The sequence below is a fragment of the Tachyglossus aculeatus genome, chromosome 5 (genome assembly GCF_015852505.1).
Source record: "Tachyglossus aculeatus isolate mTacAcu1 chromosome 5, mTacAcu1.pri, whole genome shotgun sequence".
Taxonomy (NCBI): domain Eukaryota; kingdom Metazoa; phylum Chordata; class Mammalia; order Monotremata; family Tachyglossidae; genus Tachyglossus; species Tachyglossus aculeatus.
This window is the reverse complement of record NC_052070.1, coordinates 37,697,799-37,716,548: the sequence shown is the minus strand read 5'-3', so window position 1 is coordinate 37,716,548 and position 18,750 is coordinate 37,697,799. Positions and strand designations below refer to the sequence as shown.

Sequence of the window (18,750 nt, the reverse complement as noted above, 5' to 3'; positions counted from 1 at the left end):
TCTCTGCCACTTGTCTGCTGTGTGACTTTGGGCAAATCACTTAACTTCTCTGTGCCTCAGTGACCTCATCTGTAAAATGGGGATAATAATGATGGCATCTGTTAAGCACTTACTCTGTGCAAAGCACTGTTTTAAGCGCTGGGGAGGATACAAGGTGATCAGGTTGTCCCACGTGGGGCTCACAGTCTTAATCCCCATTTTACAGATGAGGTAATGGAGGCTCAGAGAAGTTAACTGACTTTGCCCAAGGTCGCACAGCAGATATGTGGCAGAGCCGGGATTAGAACCCATGACCGCTGACTCCCAAGCCTGGGCTCTTTCCACTGTGGGCCCCACGTGGGACAACCTGATCACCTTTTATCTCCCCGCCCCCCCCCCCCCCCCCCCAGCGCTTAGAACAGTGCTTGGCACATAGTAAGTGCTTAAATACCATTATCATCAAGTCACAAGACCTTTTCTCAAGGGAACTTCACGGATGGAAACTCTTTCTTTAACTAGCTGTTGATGGAAGGGGCCACAATCCATCAGTCAATCGTATTTACTGAGTACTTACCTTGGGCAGGGCGCTTTACTAAACACTTGGTAGAGCACAATATAACAGAGTTGGTAGACATGTTCCCTGCCCACAGTGAGCTACACTCCCGGGATGACTGCTGATGGTAATAGCTGGTGGGGGGGGGAATTGGAGAGGGTCCCCATATCATCATCATCATCATCAATCGTATTTATTGAGCGCTTACTATGTGCACAGCACTGTACTAAGCGCTTGGGAAGTACAAATTGGCAACATATAGAGACAGTCCCTACCCAACAGTGGGCTCACAGTCTAAATGGCTCTGGGAGAGAGAGAAGGCAGTGTGGTCTAATGGATAGAGCACAGGCCTGGGAGTTACAGGCCCTGGATTCTAATCCTGGCTCCGCCACACGTCTGCTGTGTGACCACAGGCAAGGCACTGAACTTCTCTGGGCCTCAGTTACTTCATCTGTCATTTGGGGACTAAGACCGTGTTCCCCATGTGGGACACGGCCTGTATCCAACCTGAGAAGCAGCATGGCTCAATGGAAAGAGCCTGGACTTTGGAGTCAGAGGTCATGGGTTCTAATCCCGGCTCCGCCGCTTGTCAGCTGTGTGACTTTGGTTAAGTCACTTAACTTCTCTGTGCCTTAGTTCCCTCATCTGTAAAATGGGGATTAAAACTCTGAGCCCCACTTGGGACAACCTGATCACCTTGTATCCTCCCCAGTGCTTAGAACAGTGGTTGGCACATAGTAAACGCTTAACAAATGCCATCATCATCATTACTATTATTATTATAAAGTGCACCTATCCCAGTGCTAAGTACAATGTCTGGCACATAATAATCGCTTAACAAACACCATAAAAAGGTGGGGGGTTCCAGAATGGCTGGGGTAGAAAATAATAGAGGGTAAACAAGCACCTTGTGGGCAGGAAATTGTTTCTACCAACTTTGTTTATTCTCCCAAGTGCTGAGTACTGCAATCTGCACACATTAAGCACTCAACAAAAACCACTAATTGATTAATAATAATAATAATAATGGCATTTGTTAAGCACTTACTATGTGCAAAGCACTGTTCTAAGCTCTGGGGAAGTTACAAGGTGATCAGGTTGTCCCAAAGGGGGCTCACAGTCTTAATCCCCATTTTACAGATGAGGGAACTGAAGCCCAGATAAGTTATATATATATATATATATATATATAATGGCAAGGTGATCAGGTTGTCCCAAAGGGGGCTCATAGTCTTAATCCCCATTTTACAAATGAGGGAACTGAGGCCCAGAGAAGTTATATATATATGTGTATATATATATATGTATACACACTATATATATATATATATATATATATATAATGGCATTTATTAAGCGCTTACTATGTGCAAAGCACTGTTCTAAGCACTGGAGTGGTTACAAGGCGATCATGTTGTCCCACGTGGAGGCTCACAGTCTTAATCCCCATTTTACAGGTGAGGTAACTGAGGCACAGAGAAGTTAAGTGACTTGCCCAAAGTCACCTAGCTGACAACTGGCAGAGTTGGGATTTGAACCCATGACCTCTGACTCCAAAGCCCACGCTCTGCTGAGAGGGAGGGGGGAGAGGGGGAGAGTGTCCTGGTATGGTTGGGTGGTCGGGGGGAGTCCTGGTATGGCTGGAGGATTAGTACAGTGCTCTGCACATAGTAAGCGCTCAATAAATACGATTGATGATGGAGGGACCATGGGGAGCTTTCCTCTCCCACATTCCACCAGGAGGATCTGCAGACTCCAGAGAGCACCCTGTCATCCCCCAGAGAAAGGTGATCATTACAGATCCCGTCCCATCTAAGACAACCAACATGGTTCTTCGAGTCTAGCATCGGCACTGCCCGCTTCTAGCTGGAAGGGACCATTTCCCCCCACATTCCAAAGCCAGAAGCAAGAAAGCTCTGGGAATCGGTCTTCCGGACACACGCTCCTGGGTAACTTGGGGAAGATGTGATGGGTGGGATGGGGCAACGGAAGGCGACGTACTTGGGGGAGGTTCTGGTGTAGAACGGAGACTGCAGGATCCCGGCGGGAAAGACGATCTCGTTCTTGGTGGGCGAGTAGTAAGCGTTCACGGTTGGCGGTGTCATGCTCCACCTACACAAAAACAGCAGGGAGAGGGTGTTGCCGGCGGAAAGGGGGTACACTGCTCCAGGGGGCATGCTGTGTGGGGGTGAACCTGCTCTAGCGTAGTCGTTGGTCACTTTCCCCACCCCAGAAATACACCAGGAGCTGCAGGGGAGCTTGGACCTGACATCCGCAATCAATCAATCAATCAATCGTATTTATTGAGTGCTTACTGTGTGCAGAGCACTGTACTAAATGCTTGGGAAGTACAAGTTGGCAACACATAGAGACAGTCCCTACCCAACAGCGGGCTCACAGTCTAGAAGCGACCGCAAGGGCTGTAGCCAGAGGGGAGGGAGAGATGGGGGCCAATGGGGCAACCAGAAAAGGCCAAAAGGATCCTTCTGGGGTCGTCATCATCATCATCAATCGTATTTATTGAGCGCTTACTGTGTGCAGAGCACTGTACTAAGCACTTGGGAAGTACAAGTTGGCAACATATAGAGACAGTCCCTACTCAACAGTGGGCTCACAGTCTAAAAGGGGGAGGAGTGCGGTCTCGCTTGTATGCGAAGGAATCATCATCATCACCATCAATCGTATTTATTGAGCGCTTACTATGCGCAGAGCACTGTACTAAACACTTGGGAAGTACAAATTGGCAACATATAGAGACAGTCCCTACCCAACAGTGGGCTCACAGTCTAAAAGGGGGAGACAGAGAAGAAAACCAAACATACTAACAAAATAAAATAAATAGAATAGATATGTACAAATAAATTAGAGTAAAAAAAATATGTACAAACATATATACATATATACAGGTGCTGTGGGGAAGGGAGGGAGGTAAGATGGGGGATGGAGAGGTGGACGAGGGGGAGATGAAGGAAGGGGCTCAGTCTGGGAAGGCCTCCTGGAGGAGGTGAGCTCTCAGCAGGGCCTTGAAGGGAGGAAGAGAGCTAGCTTGGCGGATGGGCAGAGGGAGGCCATTCCAGGCCCGGGGGATGACGTGGGCCGGGAATGACCTGGGTGACATCCAGCCTGTGGAGTCAATCCCATTTAATTACAACCAGTGGATCCTGGGGCCAGAGTGGATGAGTGGTAATCCATGGACAGGACTTAGGGAGCTAAAGTCACACTGGTTGCCCCCTCTTCAGGTTACAATGTCCGAATGCTTGAGGAATGAAGCCCAACTGCTGAGGCAGTCAGCATCCTCCTCAGGAGGGTGGAAGAAACAGCGACAACATTGATCCAAAGAGAGCCTTCACTGCTCCCTAATCCCCTAGCACAGTACAGTCAACAGCTCTAAAAGCAAAAGTGGCGATGGTAAGTTCATTTATTCATTCACTCACTCAATCATATTCATTAAGCGCTTACTGTGTGCAGAGCACTGTACTAAGCGCTTGGGAGAGTACAATATTACAAAAAACAGATATGTTTCCAGCCCACAACAAGCTTACAGTCTAGGGTCTTTTAGACTGTGAGCCCACTGTTGGGTAGGGACTGTCTCTATATGTTGCCAACTTGTACTTCCCAAGGGCTTAGTACAGTGCTCTGCACACAGTAAGCGCTCAATAAATACGATTGATTGATAGGATCAGGGGAGACAGACATTAATATAAATAACAGATATGTACATAAGTTATGTGGGGCTGGGACTGGGGGAGAACAAAGGGAGCAATTCAGGGCGACACAGAAGGGAGTGGGAGAAGAGGAAGGGGGTGCTTAGGGAAGGCCTCTTTCATTCATTCATTCATTCAATCGTATTTATTGAGCGCTTAGTGTGTGCAGAGCACTGTACTAAGCGCTTGGGAAGTACAAGTCGGCAACATATAGAGACGGTCCCTACCCAACAACGGGCTCACAGTCTAGAAGGGGGAGACAGGCGACAAAACAAAACATGTAGACAGGTGTCAAAATCATCAGAACAAATAGAATTATAGCTATATGCACATATTAACAAAATAGTAAATATGTACAAGTAAAATAGAGAAATACATCTGTACAAATATATACAAGTGCTATGGGGAGGGGAAGGAGGTAGGGCGGGGGGGATGGGGAGGAGGAGAGGAAAAAGAGGGCTCAGTTTGGGAAGGCCTCCTGGAGGAGGTGAGCTCTCAGTAGGGCTTTGAAGGGAGGAAGAGAGCGAGCTTGGCGGATGTGCGGAGGGAGGGCATTCCAGGCCAGGGGAAGGACGTGGGCCGGGGGTCGACGGCAAGACAGGCGAGAACGAGGCCCGGTGAGGAGGTTAGCGGCGGCAGAGGAGCGGAGGGTGAGGGCTGGGCTGGAGAAGGACAGAAGGGAGGTGAGGTAGGAGGGGGCGAGGTGATGGACAGCCCTGAAGCTGAGAGTGAGGAGTTTTTGCTTGGAGGTGATATGCCTTCAATAAGGCTTTGAAGAGGGGGAGAGTAACCATCTGTCGGATTTGAGGAGGAAGGGGGCTCTAGGCCAAAGGCAGGTCCAACTTGTACTTCGCAAGCGCTCAGTACAGTACAGTTGGCTTTCTTTTAATTACTTTTTAAAAATTCTATTAACCGTACATGGGGTTGACAGCTTGAAAATAATGGTTTTACCCATAAATTTTGGCATCATGATTAATGTTACAGTGCAAGTGCTTAGTACAGTGCTCTGCACACAGTAAGCGCTCAATAAATACGATTGAATGAATGAAAGAATGTTAAATAAATAATGCTTTTTATGAAGACAACAAAATATATTAAACAGTCTATGAATGATATGAGTAAGGTTTGTGTATATATCTATGTTCCTCCCCCTGGCCTGGAATGCCCTCCCTCCTCACATCTGCCAAGCTAGCTCTCTTCCTCCCTTCAAGGCCCTACTGAGAGCTCACCTCCTCCAGGAGGCCTTCCCACACTGAGCCCCCTCCTTCCTCTCCATCCCCCCACCTTACCTCCTTCCCCTCCCCACAGCACCTGTATATATGTATATATGTTTGTATAAGCAGTGTGGCTCAGTGGAAAGAGCCTGGGCTTTGGAGTCAGAGGTCATGGGTTCGAATCCCGACTCCGCCACATGTCTTCTGTGTGATCTTGGGCAAGTCACTTAGCTTCTCTGGGCCTCAGTTACCTCATCTGTAAAATGGGGATGAAGACTGTGAGCCCCCCCGTGGGACAACCTGATCGCCTTGTAACCTCCCCAGCGCTTAGAACAGTGCTTTGCACATAGTAAGCGCTTAACAAATGCCTATTATTATTATTATTGTATGTATTTATTACTCTATTTTATTTGTACATATTTATTCTATTTATTTTATTTTGTTAATATGTTTTGTTCTCTGTCTCCCCCTTCTAGACTGTGAGCCCACTGTTGGGTAGGGACCGTCTCTAGATGTTGCCAACTTGGACTTCCCAAGCGCTTAGTCCAGTGCTCTGCACACAGTAAGCGCTCAGTAAATACGACTGAATGAATGAATGAATGAATGAAAGTGCTCTGCACACAGTAAGCGCTCAATAAATACGATTGAATGAATGATGTGGGCGAGGGGTCAAGCGGTGAGATCCAACTGTCAGTGAAGGGTAATGCTCCGTTTGCCCACTAGGGGGAGCCCAAGTTCCACCAGAGACAAAAGGGGCAGATTTAGCAGGGTCACACTTCAGGAGGAATGGAGAGATTTTCTGACAAATCCAAGGGTGTTTGGCTTTGCTTTTCTCCTCTTACAGAGTCTCCAGGGTTCCTGGGGTCAGCAGAAGCAGAGGCCAGGCTGACGCAAAAATTCAGTGGACTCAAATGCAGGGTTTTTCAATCTGGGGGCATGAAGGAGCTTCCGGGAACGGTGGGGCGCAGTTGATGCACATAGTAAGCGCTGAGCAGCGGAGCTCAGTGGAAAGAGCCCAGGGTCAGGGGTTCAAGTCCCGGCTCTGCCAATTGCCAGCTGGGTGACTTTGGGCAAATAACTTCGCTTCTCTGGGCCTCAGTGACCTCATCTGGAAAACGGGAATGGAGACTGTGAGCCCCCCGTGGGACAGCCTGATCACCTTGTAACCTCCCCAGCGCTTAGAACACAGCTTGGCACATAGTAAGCGCTTAATAAATGCTATTATTATTATTATTACGTCACCACCACCCTCCTCAAAAATCTCCAGTGACAGCCCATCCATCTCCGTACCCAGACTGAGCCCCCACCTCCCACTCCCCACCACCTTACCTCCTTCCCCTCCCCACAGCACCTGTATATATATATATATATTTTTTTTTTGTATGTATTTATTACTCTATTTTATTTGTACATATTTATTCTATTTAATTTGTTAATATGTTTTGTCTTCTTGTCTGTCTCCCCCTTCCAGACTGTGAGCCCACTGTTGGGTAGGGACCGTCTCTATATGTTGCCAACTTGTACTTCCCAAGCGCTTAGTACAGTGCTCTGCACACAGTCAGCGCTCAATAAATACGATTGAATGAATGAATGAATGAATGGGCTGTCCTGTCTCCGTAGGGCAAATCTAGTCAGGACTGGGGAGCTGCTGGAAGTGCATGAAGGCCTAGGCCCAGCTTGCCCAGGCCAAGAGCTTGTGCTGCTTTAAACAAGCCTTCCCCTGTCTGAAGGCTGGCCAGCTAGACTGTGAGCCCACTGTTGGGTAGGGACTGTCTCTATATGTTGCCAATTTGTACTTCCCAAGTGCTTAGTACAGTGCTCTGCACATAGTAAGCACTCAATAAATACGATTGATGATGATGATGCACAAAGGGATCCTGGGGGGCGTGCAGGTGTTGTCCCACTCCCTTCTCTGAGGTGCAGGAGAGAGGCGGGGGCCAGCATAGGAAGAAGTAAGAGCTGGGTCGCCTGGATCGGTGCCTCCTCCTTGTAGATGTAATCGTGGTGACCCCGTTTGGTTCAAATGATTGGGCACAGGAAGCCTGCCTTGCCCGCAAGAGGAACCGTCATCACCGAGAACCCGAAAAGGATGTTCATCTTTGGTAAGAGCCCAACGGAAACTGGGTTTGGGGAGAGTAAAACAGCATATTCAAATCGCTGTAAATGACGGGTGTGTCATTCGACACTTCTGAAATGGGTGAGAGGGAGCTGGAGGGCAGGGAGGAAGAGTAGAGGGTGGGGCGAGAAACCGAACAAGCTTGGAAAGAGGAAACAGAGCCAGGTGGTGGAGTCGGGGCTACCTAAGTTAGTGATTTGCTTCAAAACAGACTCCAACCACGGATGGTAAGAGAAGCAGCATGGCTCAATGGAAGGAGCACAGGCTTGAGAGTCAGAAGTCGTGGGTTCAAATCCCAGCTCCACCACTTTTCAGCTGGGTGACCTTGGGCAAGTCACTTAACTTCTCTGTGCCTCAGTTACCTCATCTGTAAAAAGGGGATTAAAACTGCAAGCCCCACGTGGGACAACCTGATCGTCTTGTATCCTCCCCAGCGCTTAGACTAGTGCTTTGCACATAGTAAGCACTTAACAAATGCCATCATTATTATTATTATTCTTAGGAAAAGCCTCATCCCCGGTCCTTTCTGGGAACCAGCTGGGAGAACTCCGTGTTCCTCTCCAATCCAGTCACCCCGTCAACCTTGGGGGCTGCAGCTAGGACCCGAGAACCAACACACGAAACACTTTTGTCTTCTTGGATGGGCCGCAGAGATCAGCCTTCTTCTTCCCACTGAGACTAAAGTGCACAAAACTCTGAGGGAAGAGCAATGGGAGACTGGTGGATGAAAAGATCGAGGGATTCAGCCCTAGTTCCATCAACAACTTCCTAGGGTCCCGGGTGAGTCATGTGGACTTTAGTTTCTCATGGGAATAACGCCACAGTACATTCTCTTCTTTTCCCACATTGGCCCAGAATGGTCCCTGAGATCTTCTATTGGTCCAGGCCGGTTTCCCCTGCCTCCCCATCCTTGTCTCCAGGAAGGATACAGGTAACAAGAAAGACTTACTGGTCCCGGTTCGGAGCTTTTCTTAGCTGGTCGGCAGTCACTCTGGATGAGAAGTTAAAGAACCGAATGGCGTTCTCAAAGTAGAGATCGGGGACCGCAGTGTACTGAAAGACAAGCCGACGGCATGTTCCAGGAAATGCTGGCAGGAAAGAGCGGGGCCCTGCCTCCCTCACTTGGTCTTGGGAATAGCTAGACAAGGCTAATGGGGTGGGAGATCAAAGTGGTCTGGGATTTTCCATTTGCTCCCTCAAAGCCAGATTCAGGCGAGCCCTGAAACCCTGGTAGACCCCAGAGGTCAATCAATCAATCAATCGTATTTATTGAGCGCTTACTGTGTGCAGAGCACTGTACTAAGCGCTTGGGAAGTACAAGTTGGCAACATATAGAGACAGTCCCTACCCAACGGTGGGCTCACAGTCTAAAAGGTCCCCAACTGCCCCACTCTAAACTGGCTCCAGGTTGGGGGATGATTGAGGGAGACACCTCCAAGGCAGAAATGATTCTAAGGCAATCTAGTAATAACAATGATAATACTACTACCAATCATGATGATGATTGTGGCACTTGTTAAATGCTTATAATGTGCCAGGCACTGTACTAAGCACTGGGGTAGAGACAAGACAGTCAGGTTGGGCACAGTTCCTGTCTCACAAGAGGCTCAGAGTCTAAGTAAGAGGGAGAACAGGTATCTAATCCCCATTTTACGGATGAGGAAACAGAGGTACAGAGAAGTGAAGTGGCTTGCCCAAGGCTGCAGGGCCGGGATTGGAACCCAGGTCCTCTGTCCCCTAGGTCCGTGCTCTGTCCACTCGGCCACGCTGCCGTCTCACTAAATGAAGCTGATCTGGTTAGGACATGACATATTTAGAAGGACACTCTGCTTGCCCCTTGAAGGGTTCAGGTTTGAGCCCCAGCTGCAGATCTCCTGGGAAATGGCAGGCTGCAAAAGTGGAGTTTGGGGTGCAAGGAGTAACTCCTGGCCTGGAGCCTTCCACGCAGGATCCATTCCCTGCCCTCCACAGTCCGCCACTTCTTCAGGTGCCCAATGGAGCGCCCAACCTGGAGCCAGCGTAGACGCCAGAGAAGCCGAGGCCCCCCAAGGCTATTGGGGCTCGTCCTGAATCTGGCTCTGAGGATCTGAATCTAACAGCCCAAGTTGCTACGCTAACACTTCGTTCATTCCGTCGATTTATTGAGCGCTTTCTGTGTGTGCAGCACTTTACTAAGCACTGGGGAGAGTACAAAATAACAATAAACAGACACATTCCCTGCTCGCAATGAGTTTACAGTCTAGAGGGGGAGACTTCCTCAGAGACTGCTTCGAGGATGGGGGAGGAATCAGCTGAACCAAGGGTCAGGAGGCAGGAGGGAAGGTAAAGGAAATGCCGATGTCCCTCTCTACCATTCCCTACTCTGCTCCCGTTCTGTCTGCTGTGTGACCTTGGGCAAGTCACAACTTCTCTGGGCTTCAGTTACCTCATCTGGAAAATGGGGATTAAGAGTGTGAGCCCCAAGAGGGACAGGGACTATGTCCAATATGGTTAGCTTGTATCTACCGTGCTTAAAACAGTGCTTGGCACATAGTAAGTGCTTAATAAGTACTATAATAATAACAATTATCTGAGAGGAAACACTTCAGGGACCATCTCAATCAACTAAGGCAACACCATAAACAATCCTCTGCTCTACACTCGACTATTACTGAGTTTATAGTTAGCATTCCCCCAGTCTAATATTCACTTCCTGCGCCTTTCCTAGGGTTGCGTTCCCATGTGGGTTGCTATGACACCAGGAAGTAAAAATACATGGGACACTGAAACCAACTCACGTCATTGAAGACCTTGTCCAGTTCCTTTGGGTCCATGATAAAGTTGGGATAGCCAATCATGTTGTAGATTGCATCAGCCTGGGTTGATAGGAATGCCAGAAAAAAAGGAAAAAAAAAAAGTGAAAAAGGCGATACATTCAGTGTTCAGCAATATAAGGGTCCACTTCTGTTATGGGTTCAGGGCTCAGTTGGGGGAAAGCAATTTAATCACAAGACCCTTCGGGGGATCTGCCCCGGCTCAGCCCTGCCCATCCTGAACCCTCCGACTGTAAAATCTGTTTCCAATTCCAAAAGGGGCGAGAGAGGGGCCCAGAAGTTAAAATAGGTTGTGAGAATCTTCCCTTAGGAAATGAAGGCCATGGAATTGACTAGTTAATCTAAAGACCAAGGATTTCTCCTTCTGGAAATCAGTCAATCGATGGTATTTACTGAGCACTTACTATGTGCAGAGCGCTGAATGCTTGGGAGACTACAATAAAACAGGATTAGCAGAAACGTTCCCTGCCCGAGTTTATCCTCTCCAACATGTCCCATTTCAAGCCTATTGGTGCCCACCCCAAGGGAGTTATCTGAAGGCCTCTCACTTTCTCCTTGGCTGACTTGCGTGTGTCTTCGTCCATCCACTGGAGGGTGGTTAGGCTTTCTTCGAATGCTCTCTTGATCTCCAGTATCATCTCGTTGGCCTAGAACATACGGACTGCATCAGGAGAAGTCCACGCTTTCACCACACTTCAAGTCACAGCGCTTAAACAGTGCTTGGCACATAGTAAGCGCTTAATGAATACCATCATTATTATTATTTGAGAACCAAAACAACTGCATGGGATCAGACGGGAGGCTGGAGCCTCAGACCCTGCCAAAGGGCAAATGATTACTTCTACAGACATGGTGGTCCTGCAGGAACTTTGGCAGATTCAAAATGAATGTCTCTTCTGAGAAGAGGAAACTGGGGACGTTCATTCGTATTTATTGAGTGCTAGTGTGTGCAAAGCACTACACTAAGCGCTTAAAAGAGTACAGTACAACAACAGAGAAATAAATGGAAGACAACCCAGAAGAGAAGAACATCAGGGGCTAAAAATCTGGGAAATCGGATTTTGAGGAAAAGCTCCGGGGACTGAGGGTGTATAGTCCACAGAAGGGAACACTGAGGAGATAAAATTACGTTCCAAAGGGATGTTGCAAGAGTGATAGTGAGCAGTTCTCGGTTTCCACCAAGGATAGGATAAGAGCGAACAAGCAAAAAGCACAGCAGGGTGGATTTAGGTTAGTAAGTAGATAGTAAGAATAATTTATTGAAGGAAAGACTCAAAAACAATACTGAGGGAAGGGTTTTCTTTTCTTTTTTTTTTAACATGATGTCTGTTAACCACTTAACAGCCTCCTTTGGGTCCTTCGCGGCCCCAGTGATGCGAGAGGAGAAACTGCTGCACCTACTATGTTCTTGCTGTCTTCGGCAAATGTGGCTTTCACAAACATGGCGCCCAGCGCGAAGCCCAGGTTGCCATCTGTGTCGCTCACACAAAACTTCCAGCGGGGGAGGCAGGTCTGTGAAGATGGGAGAGTAGACAAATTATTCCCGCTCGACCCATTCTCAATCAATCATTTGAGTGCTTACTGTATGCACAGCACTGAACTAAGCACAGAGTTGATAGACACAGTTCCCTGTCCACAAGGAGCTTACCTTCTAGAGGGGGAGCTTGCCTCAAATTGATCGTCCCACAGAGGAAACACTTTGCCCCTCCCTGGTGCCTTCCAACTCAGACTTTGGGAAGAACAATAAGTGGTTTTGGTAAGCGCTCACTCTGGTCCAAGCACTGTACTAAGGGTTACAGTAGATTCAACAGAGCCAGGTTGGATGGCCACCAAGGCCTGTTGCACAATGTGCCAGTTGCCCCGGTAATGGAGGGTCAGAGAATTCGAGGAACTAGAGTCAGAAGTTCCAATCCTAAGTTCTGCCACTTGACTGCTGGGTGACTTTGGTTAAGTCACTTAACTTCCCTGTTCCTCAGTTTCCTCATCTGTAAAATTGGGATGCAATACCTGTTCTCCCTCCCCTGATTATGCCACTGTCCCACCTTGAGAAGCAGCGTGGCTCAGTAGAAAGAGCCCAGGCTTTGGAGCCAGAGGTCATGGGTTCAAATCGCGCCTCCGCCAATTGTCAGCTGTGTGACTTTGGGCAAGTCACTTAACTTCTCTGTGCCTCAGTTACCTCATCTGTAAAATGAGGATTGACTGTGAGCGCCCCATGGGACAATCTGATCACCTTGTAACCACCCCAGTGCTTAGAACAGTGCTTTGCATATAGTAAGTGCTTAATAAATGCCATTATTATTATTATTAATGGACCTAGCCCATTATTTACTAAAGTGCTTGCCACCCAGTAAGTGCTTAACATATACAATAGTTATCATTATTATTATTATTACCATTATTACTATTACACTTGAAGGCAGTTATTAAATTGGCCCTCCACCTCCTCTTCTCCAAATGGAACAATCTCAGTTGTGTTAACTTGTCCCCTTATTTGGTTTTTTTTATTTCTGAGCCTTTTAAGGAATTTTGTGACTCTCTGGTGGACCCTTCTAATAATTAATGACAACAACAAGAATAATATTACAGTAGTTGTAAAGTGCTTCCTGTGTGCCAAGCACCGTACTAAGCCCCGGGGCAGATATAAGATAATCAGGTTGGACTCAGTCCCTGTCCCACATAGTACAGAGTTCAGCTGCTTACCTACTAGCACCACCTAAACACTTTTCTGCCAACCTCGCAGAAAACTAGCCCTTATTCTTTACCCATAATGTGTTTTTCCTCCCTGGGTTGACTCCCCTACTCTGGTCCTTCGTGAATTTCCTTTTGCTGATTTCTGCCACTTTTCCCGTTGACCAAGGTAATTTGGAATCCTGGTCTGAGCCCTTCATGCAGCAAATCCGGGAAGGAAATGTGGAACCCTCCTTCCTGCTCAGTCTGACTTTCCCATTCTTGGTCCATGGTTCTCCACCAGGTACACTGCAAGTTTCTGAAGGGCAGGACTATGGGCGATGCTTTGAATATTTCCAAGCACCTACCATAGTGTTCTGCGCTCAGCAAATAAAAATCACGACGCTAAAAATGATCAGCACCCAAAAAGCTCACTTAATCAGGAGAAAGCAGATTCCTCCTTTCCTACTACAACCCAGCCCGAACACTTCACACCTCTAATGCTAACCTTCTCATGGTACCTCGATCTCATCTATCTCACCGCCGACCTTCACCCCACGTCCTGCCTCTGACCTGGAATGTCCTCCCTCTTCATATCCGACAATGACCTTAAAGCCTTAACGAAGGCACATCCCCTCCAAGAGGCGTTTCCTCTTTTTCTCTTCTCCCACTCCCTTTGGCGTCGCCCTGACTTGTTCTCTTTATTCATCCCCCCTCCCAGCCCCACAGCATTTAAGTACATATCTGTAATTTATTGATTTATATTAATGTCTGTCTCCCCCTCAAAACATATGAGGGGGAAGAGAATATATGTTTATTTTTATACTGTACTCGCCCAAGCACTTAGTACAGAGCTCTGTAAACAGTTGGGTAGGGACCGTCTCTATATGTTGCCAACCTGTACTTCCCAAGAGCTTAGTACAGTACTCTGCACACAGTAAGTGCCACTTGTCAGCTGTGTGACTGTGGGCAAGTCACTTAACTTCTCTGTGCCTCAGTTCCCTCATCTGTAAAATGGGGATTAAGACTGTGAGCCCCCTGTGGGACAACCTGATCACCTCCCCAGCGCTTAGAACAGTGCTTTGCACATAGTAAGTGCTTAATAAATGCCATTATTATTATTATTATAATTAGAAATACGATTGAATGAATAAGACTGACTCATGGCCACATTCATTCAATCGGATTTATTGAGCACTTTCTGTGTTCAGAGCACCGTACTAAGTGCTTGGGAGAGTACAACGCAACAATCAAAAGACCAAATCTCTGCCCACAATGAGCTGCTATGTCTAATATGGCCTTGGCTCTGAGATGGAATCACATAAGTGCCTCCTTCCAGGGGCAACACTTCCAGCTGGATTCCCGAGAGCCCCGGAGTCAGATGGAGGATCCGTCTCTTGCCATCCCCTTCCTCCCGGAGGCAGCTGAACAATCAGATGGAAAGAACCCTGAGAAATCTGCAAGCCCAGACCCAGCCCGGACTCCATCAAGACCCATTTCCTGCCATTCACTGGTGGCTCTTATCTCCTCTCCTCTCCTAAACGGCAACAGAGCTCAGGCCAGGGGCAGATTAGGGAACAAACTTGACTGGAAACAGAGATTTATTCTCAGAGACTGGCTCGGCCAACTGCCTGGAATGAAGGCACTGGGGCTACTGATGGTAGCTTCTGCCAGGCAGGGGGTAGGGGAGTGCTATAGGAATATATGTATACATGTTTGTACATATTTGTTGCTCTATTTATTTATTTTACTTGTACATATCTATTCTATTCATTTTATTTTGTTAGTACATTTGGTTTTGTTCTCTGTCTCCCCCTTTTAGACTGTGAGCCCACTGTTGGGTAGGGACTGTCTCTATATGTTGCCAACTTGTACTTCCCAAGTGCTTAGTACAGTGCTCTGCACACAGTTAGTGCTCAATAAATACGATTGATGATGATGATGATGATGATGATGATATAGGAGATGATATAGGAGGCCTTCCCAGACTGAGCCCCTTCCTTCCTCTCCCCCTTGTCCCCCTCTCCATCCCCCCCCATCTTACCTCCTTCCCTTCCCCACAGCACCTGTATATATGTATATATGTTTGTACATATTTATTACTCTATGTATTTATTTTACTTGTACATATCTATTCTATTCATTTTATTTTGTTAGTATGTTTGGTTTTGTTCTCTGTCTCCCCCTTTTAGACTGTGAGCCCACTGTTGGGTAGGGACTGTCTCTATACGTTGCCAACTTGTACTTCCCAAGCACTTAGTACAGTGCTCTGCACACAGTAAGCGCTCAATAAATACGATTGATGACGATGATGATGATATAGGAAGAGAGTTCAGAGGAGAGGAATTGAGAAGCAGCACGGCCTGGTGAATGGAACATGCGCCTGGGAGTCTGAAGGACCCAGGTTCTAGTCTCGGCTCCACCCCTTGTCTGTTGTGTGACCTTGGGCAAGTCGCTTCACATAATAATAATAATAACAGTACTTGTTATGTGCTTAGCACTATTTTAAGCTCTGGGGTACATTCAAGTCAATCAGGTTGGACAGAGTCCCTATCTCACATGGGGCTCCCACTCTTAATTCCTATTTTACAGATGAGGAAACCGAGGCTCAGAGAAGCGAAGTGACTCGTCCACAACAGACACGTGGAGGAGCCGGAATTCGAACCCAGGTCCTGACTCCCAGGAACATGTTCTATCCAGTAGGCCCCGCTGCCACCATGTCCTCCTCTGTGCCTCCAGTATCTCATCTGTAAAATGGGGATTAAGACTGTAAGCCCCATGTGGGACAGGCACTTTGTCCAGCCTGATTACGTTGTATCGACCCCAGAGCTTAGTACAGTGCTTGGCACGTAGTAAGTGGTTAACAAATATTGTAAAAGAAAAAGATTTTGAAAGCCCTGGGAGGGGGCAATATGCGACTGTTTTCAAGATGAGTTCATCTCCATCCAGTCTGGAGGGAAGGACAGCACTGATTTGCTGCTCTTTACCTCAGACCCTCTGGAGTTTCGTCTCCTCCGGAAGGAGATTTGGAAGGTCCATGCTGGAGAACTGTCCAGATCCAAAGACTGTGGAAAAGCTCTTCCTGATCTCCCTCCTACTTAGACTGCAAGAACCACATGGGATAGAGATGGTTTCAACCTGATTAAATTGTATCTACCTCAATACCTATAATTAGTATATTAATATTATTATTAATAATAAGAAAAGTGGAGCCTCTCGATGCATGGCTGAGAGAATCCGTGCTCAGCCCTAGAATTCCTAGTCTCCACCTAAGGCTCCTTTATAGCCTGTGTGCCTGCATGTGATGTAATCGTTCAATTACCCTGTTTAAAAAGTTAATCTGCACTAATTGGATTATTGGTCTGAAGGGGAAGAGTGAGGCTAGAAGTAATATTCCCGATGAGGTGATATTCACCAGCATTTTGGATCCCATTTTGTTTTCCTTTGGGTTAAATAACGAAAGAGCCATAGAGTACTGGTCACATGAAGTTCAACATGGCCTAGTAGAAAGCACATGGGCCTGGGAATCAAAGGACGTGGGTTCTAATCCTGGCTCCGCCACTTGCCCGCTGTGTGAACCTGGGCAGATTACTTTACTTCTCATTTATAAAGTGTGGATTCGATTCTTGTTCTCCCTCATACTCAGGCTGCGAGCCTGAAGTAGGACAGGGACTGTGTTTAACTTTATTATCTTGTACCTGCCCCACCCTTAAAACAGTGCTTGGTACGCAGAAGCACTTAAATGCACTATTATTATTATCATCATTATTTTAACAAGGATACCCATCCTTCTCTCAGCAGGAAATGCTCTTTATCAAAGTGCTTGCTTTATCAAAGCTCAGTAAATGCTTGCTTGTTCTTCACTGTGAGGTAATAGGCCGCTGAAAAGCCTAGCTTAGCCATTAGCCCACATTTGACAGAAGCACTCAGGGGGAGTCACCCCCGGTAATAATAATGATGATAATAATAATAATAATAATAATGATAATTGATGGCATTTGTTAAGCGCTTGCTATGTGCAAAGCACTGTTCTAAGTGCTGGGGAGGTTACAAGGTGATCAGGTTGTCCCCAGGGGGGCTCACAGTTTTCATCCCCATTTTACAGATGAGGCAACTGAGGCCCAGAGAAGTGAAGTGACCTGCCCAAAGTCACAGCTGACAAGTGGCAGAGCTGGGATTCGAACCCATGACCTCTGACTCCAAAGCCCGGGCTCTTTCCAGGGAAGCAGCGTGGCAGCACGGCTCAGTGGGAAAAGCCTGGGTTTAGGAGTCGGAGGTCATGGGTTCAAATCCCAGCTCCGCCAATTGTCAGCTGTGTGACTTTGGCCAAGTCACTTAACTTCCCTGTGCCTCAGTTCCCTCATCTGTAAAATGGGGATGAAGACTGTGAGGCCCCTGTGGGACAACCTGATCACCTTGTTACCTCCCCAGTGCTTAGAACAGCACTTTGCACATAGTAAGCGCTTAATAAATGCCGCCATCATCATCATCATTTCCACTGAGCCACGCTGCTTCTATACTGAGCCACGCTGCTTCTCTAACGATAATAATAATAATGATAATAATGGTATTTGTTAAGCACTTACTGTGTGTCAAGCACTATTCTAAGGGCTTGGGTAGATACAACCTAATAGTAACAATAATAATAATAATTATGGTATTTGTTAAGCGCTTACTACGTGTCAAGCACTATTCTAAGGGCTTGGGTAGATACAACCTAATAATCACGATAATAATTATGGTATTTGTTAAGCGCTTACCAGGCACTGGGGTAGATACAGGGGCGCACACTTTTAATCCCCATGTGAACTGAAGTTACAGACGAGGTAACTGAGGCCCAGAGAAGTGAAGTGACTTGTCCAAGGTCACACAGGAGACAAGAGGGGGAGCTGGGATTAGAACTCATGACCTCTGTGCTCTATTTATTACGCTGGCTGCAAAAGGAGCCAGGTGGCTCTCCCGAAGTGCCCCATCAAAGGAAGGTAAGCAGACAAGCAGGCCAGCCGGCCCTGCTGGTAGCCAGACCTCAGGACTTGGACAGAGGACACAGGACCACCACACTGTACCTTCTCTCCCATTCTTGGTGATCTTACAGATGTGCCTGCTGAGGAGGGGAGCTGGACTTGTAGAAGCAGCATGGCCTAGTGGATAGAGCCCAGTCCTGGCAGTCAGAAGGTCATGGGTTCTAGTCCCGGCTCTGCCACTTGTCTGCTGTGTGACCTTGGGTGAATCACTTCTCTGGGCCTCAGTGACCTCACTCGTAAAATGGGGATTGAGACCGTGAGCCCCAAGTGGGACCAAAGGACTGTGTCCAACCCAATTTGCTTGTATCCACCTCAGTGCTTAGCAATAATAATAATAATAATAATGGCATTTATTAAGCACTTACTATGTGCAAAGCACTGTTCTAAGCGCTGGGGAGGTTACAAGGTGATCAGGTTGTCCCACGGGGGGTTCACAGTCTTGATTCCCATTTTACAGAGGAGGTAACAGGCACAGAGAAGTTAAGTGACTTGCCCAAAGTCACACAGCTGACAGTTGGTGGAGCCGGGATTTGAACCCGACCTCTGACTCCAAAGCCCGTGCTCTTTCCACTGAGCCACGCTGCTTCTCCCAGTGCCTGACACATAGTAAGCACTTAACACATACCATAATTTTTATTATTAGGGATGTTTTTATGTGCCTGCCCCAGCATTTTGCTTTC

At 47.4% G+C, this 18,750-nt stretch overlaps 1 protein-coding gene across 4 annotated transcripts in view; it reads right to left on the bottom strand.

The window, feature by feature from the left end:
• The window catches only part of ECE1 (endothelin converting enzyme 1), a 168,860-nt gene that overhangs the window by 7,799 nt on the left and 142,311 nt on the right, over positions 1–18,750 (bottom strand). For all 4 annotated transcript variants that reach the window (XM_038746207.1, XM_038746206.1, XM_038746208.1 and 1 more), the window contains 5 exons: positions 11,781–11,891; positions 10,928–11,026; positions 10,344–10,421; positions 8,516–8,619; positions 2,534–2,644 (listed from right to left, as the gene is read on the bottom strand). In XM_038746207.1, coding sequence (XP_038602135.1) covers positions 2,534–2,644; positions 8,516–8,619; positions 10,344–10,421; positions 10,928–11,026; positions 11,781–11,891 — 503 coding nt within the window. The remainder of the gene's footprint in view (positions 1–2,533; positions 2,645–8,515; positions 8,620–10,343; positions 10,422–10,927; positions 11,027–11,780; positions 11,892–18,750) is intronic.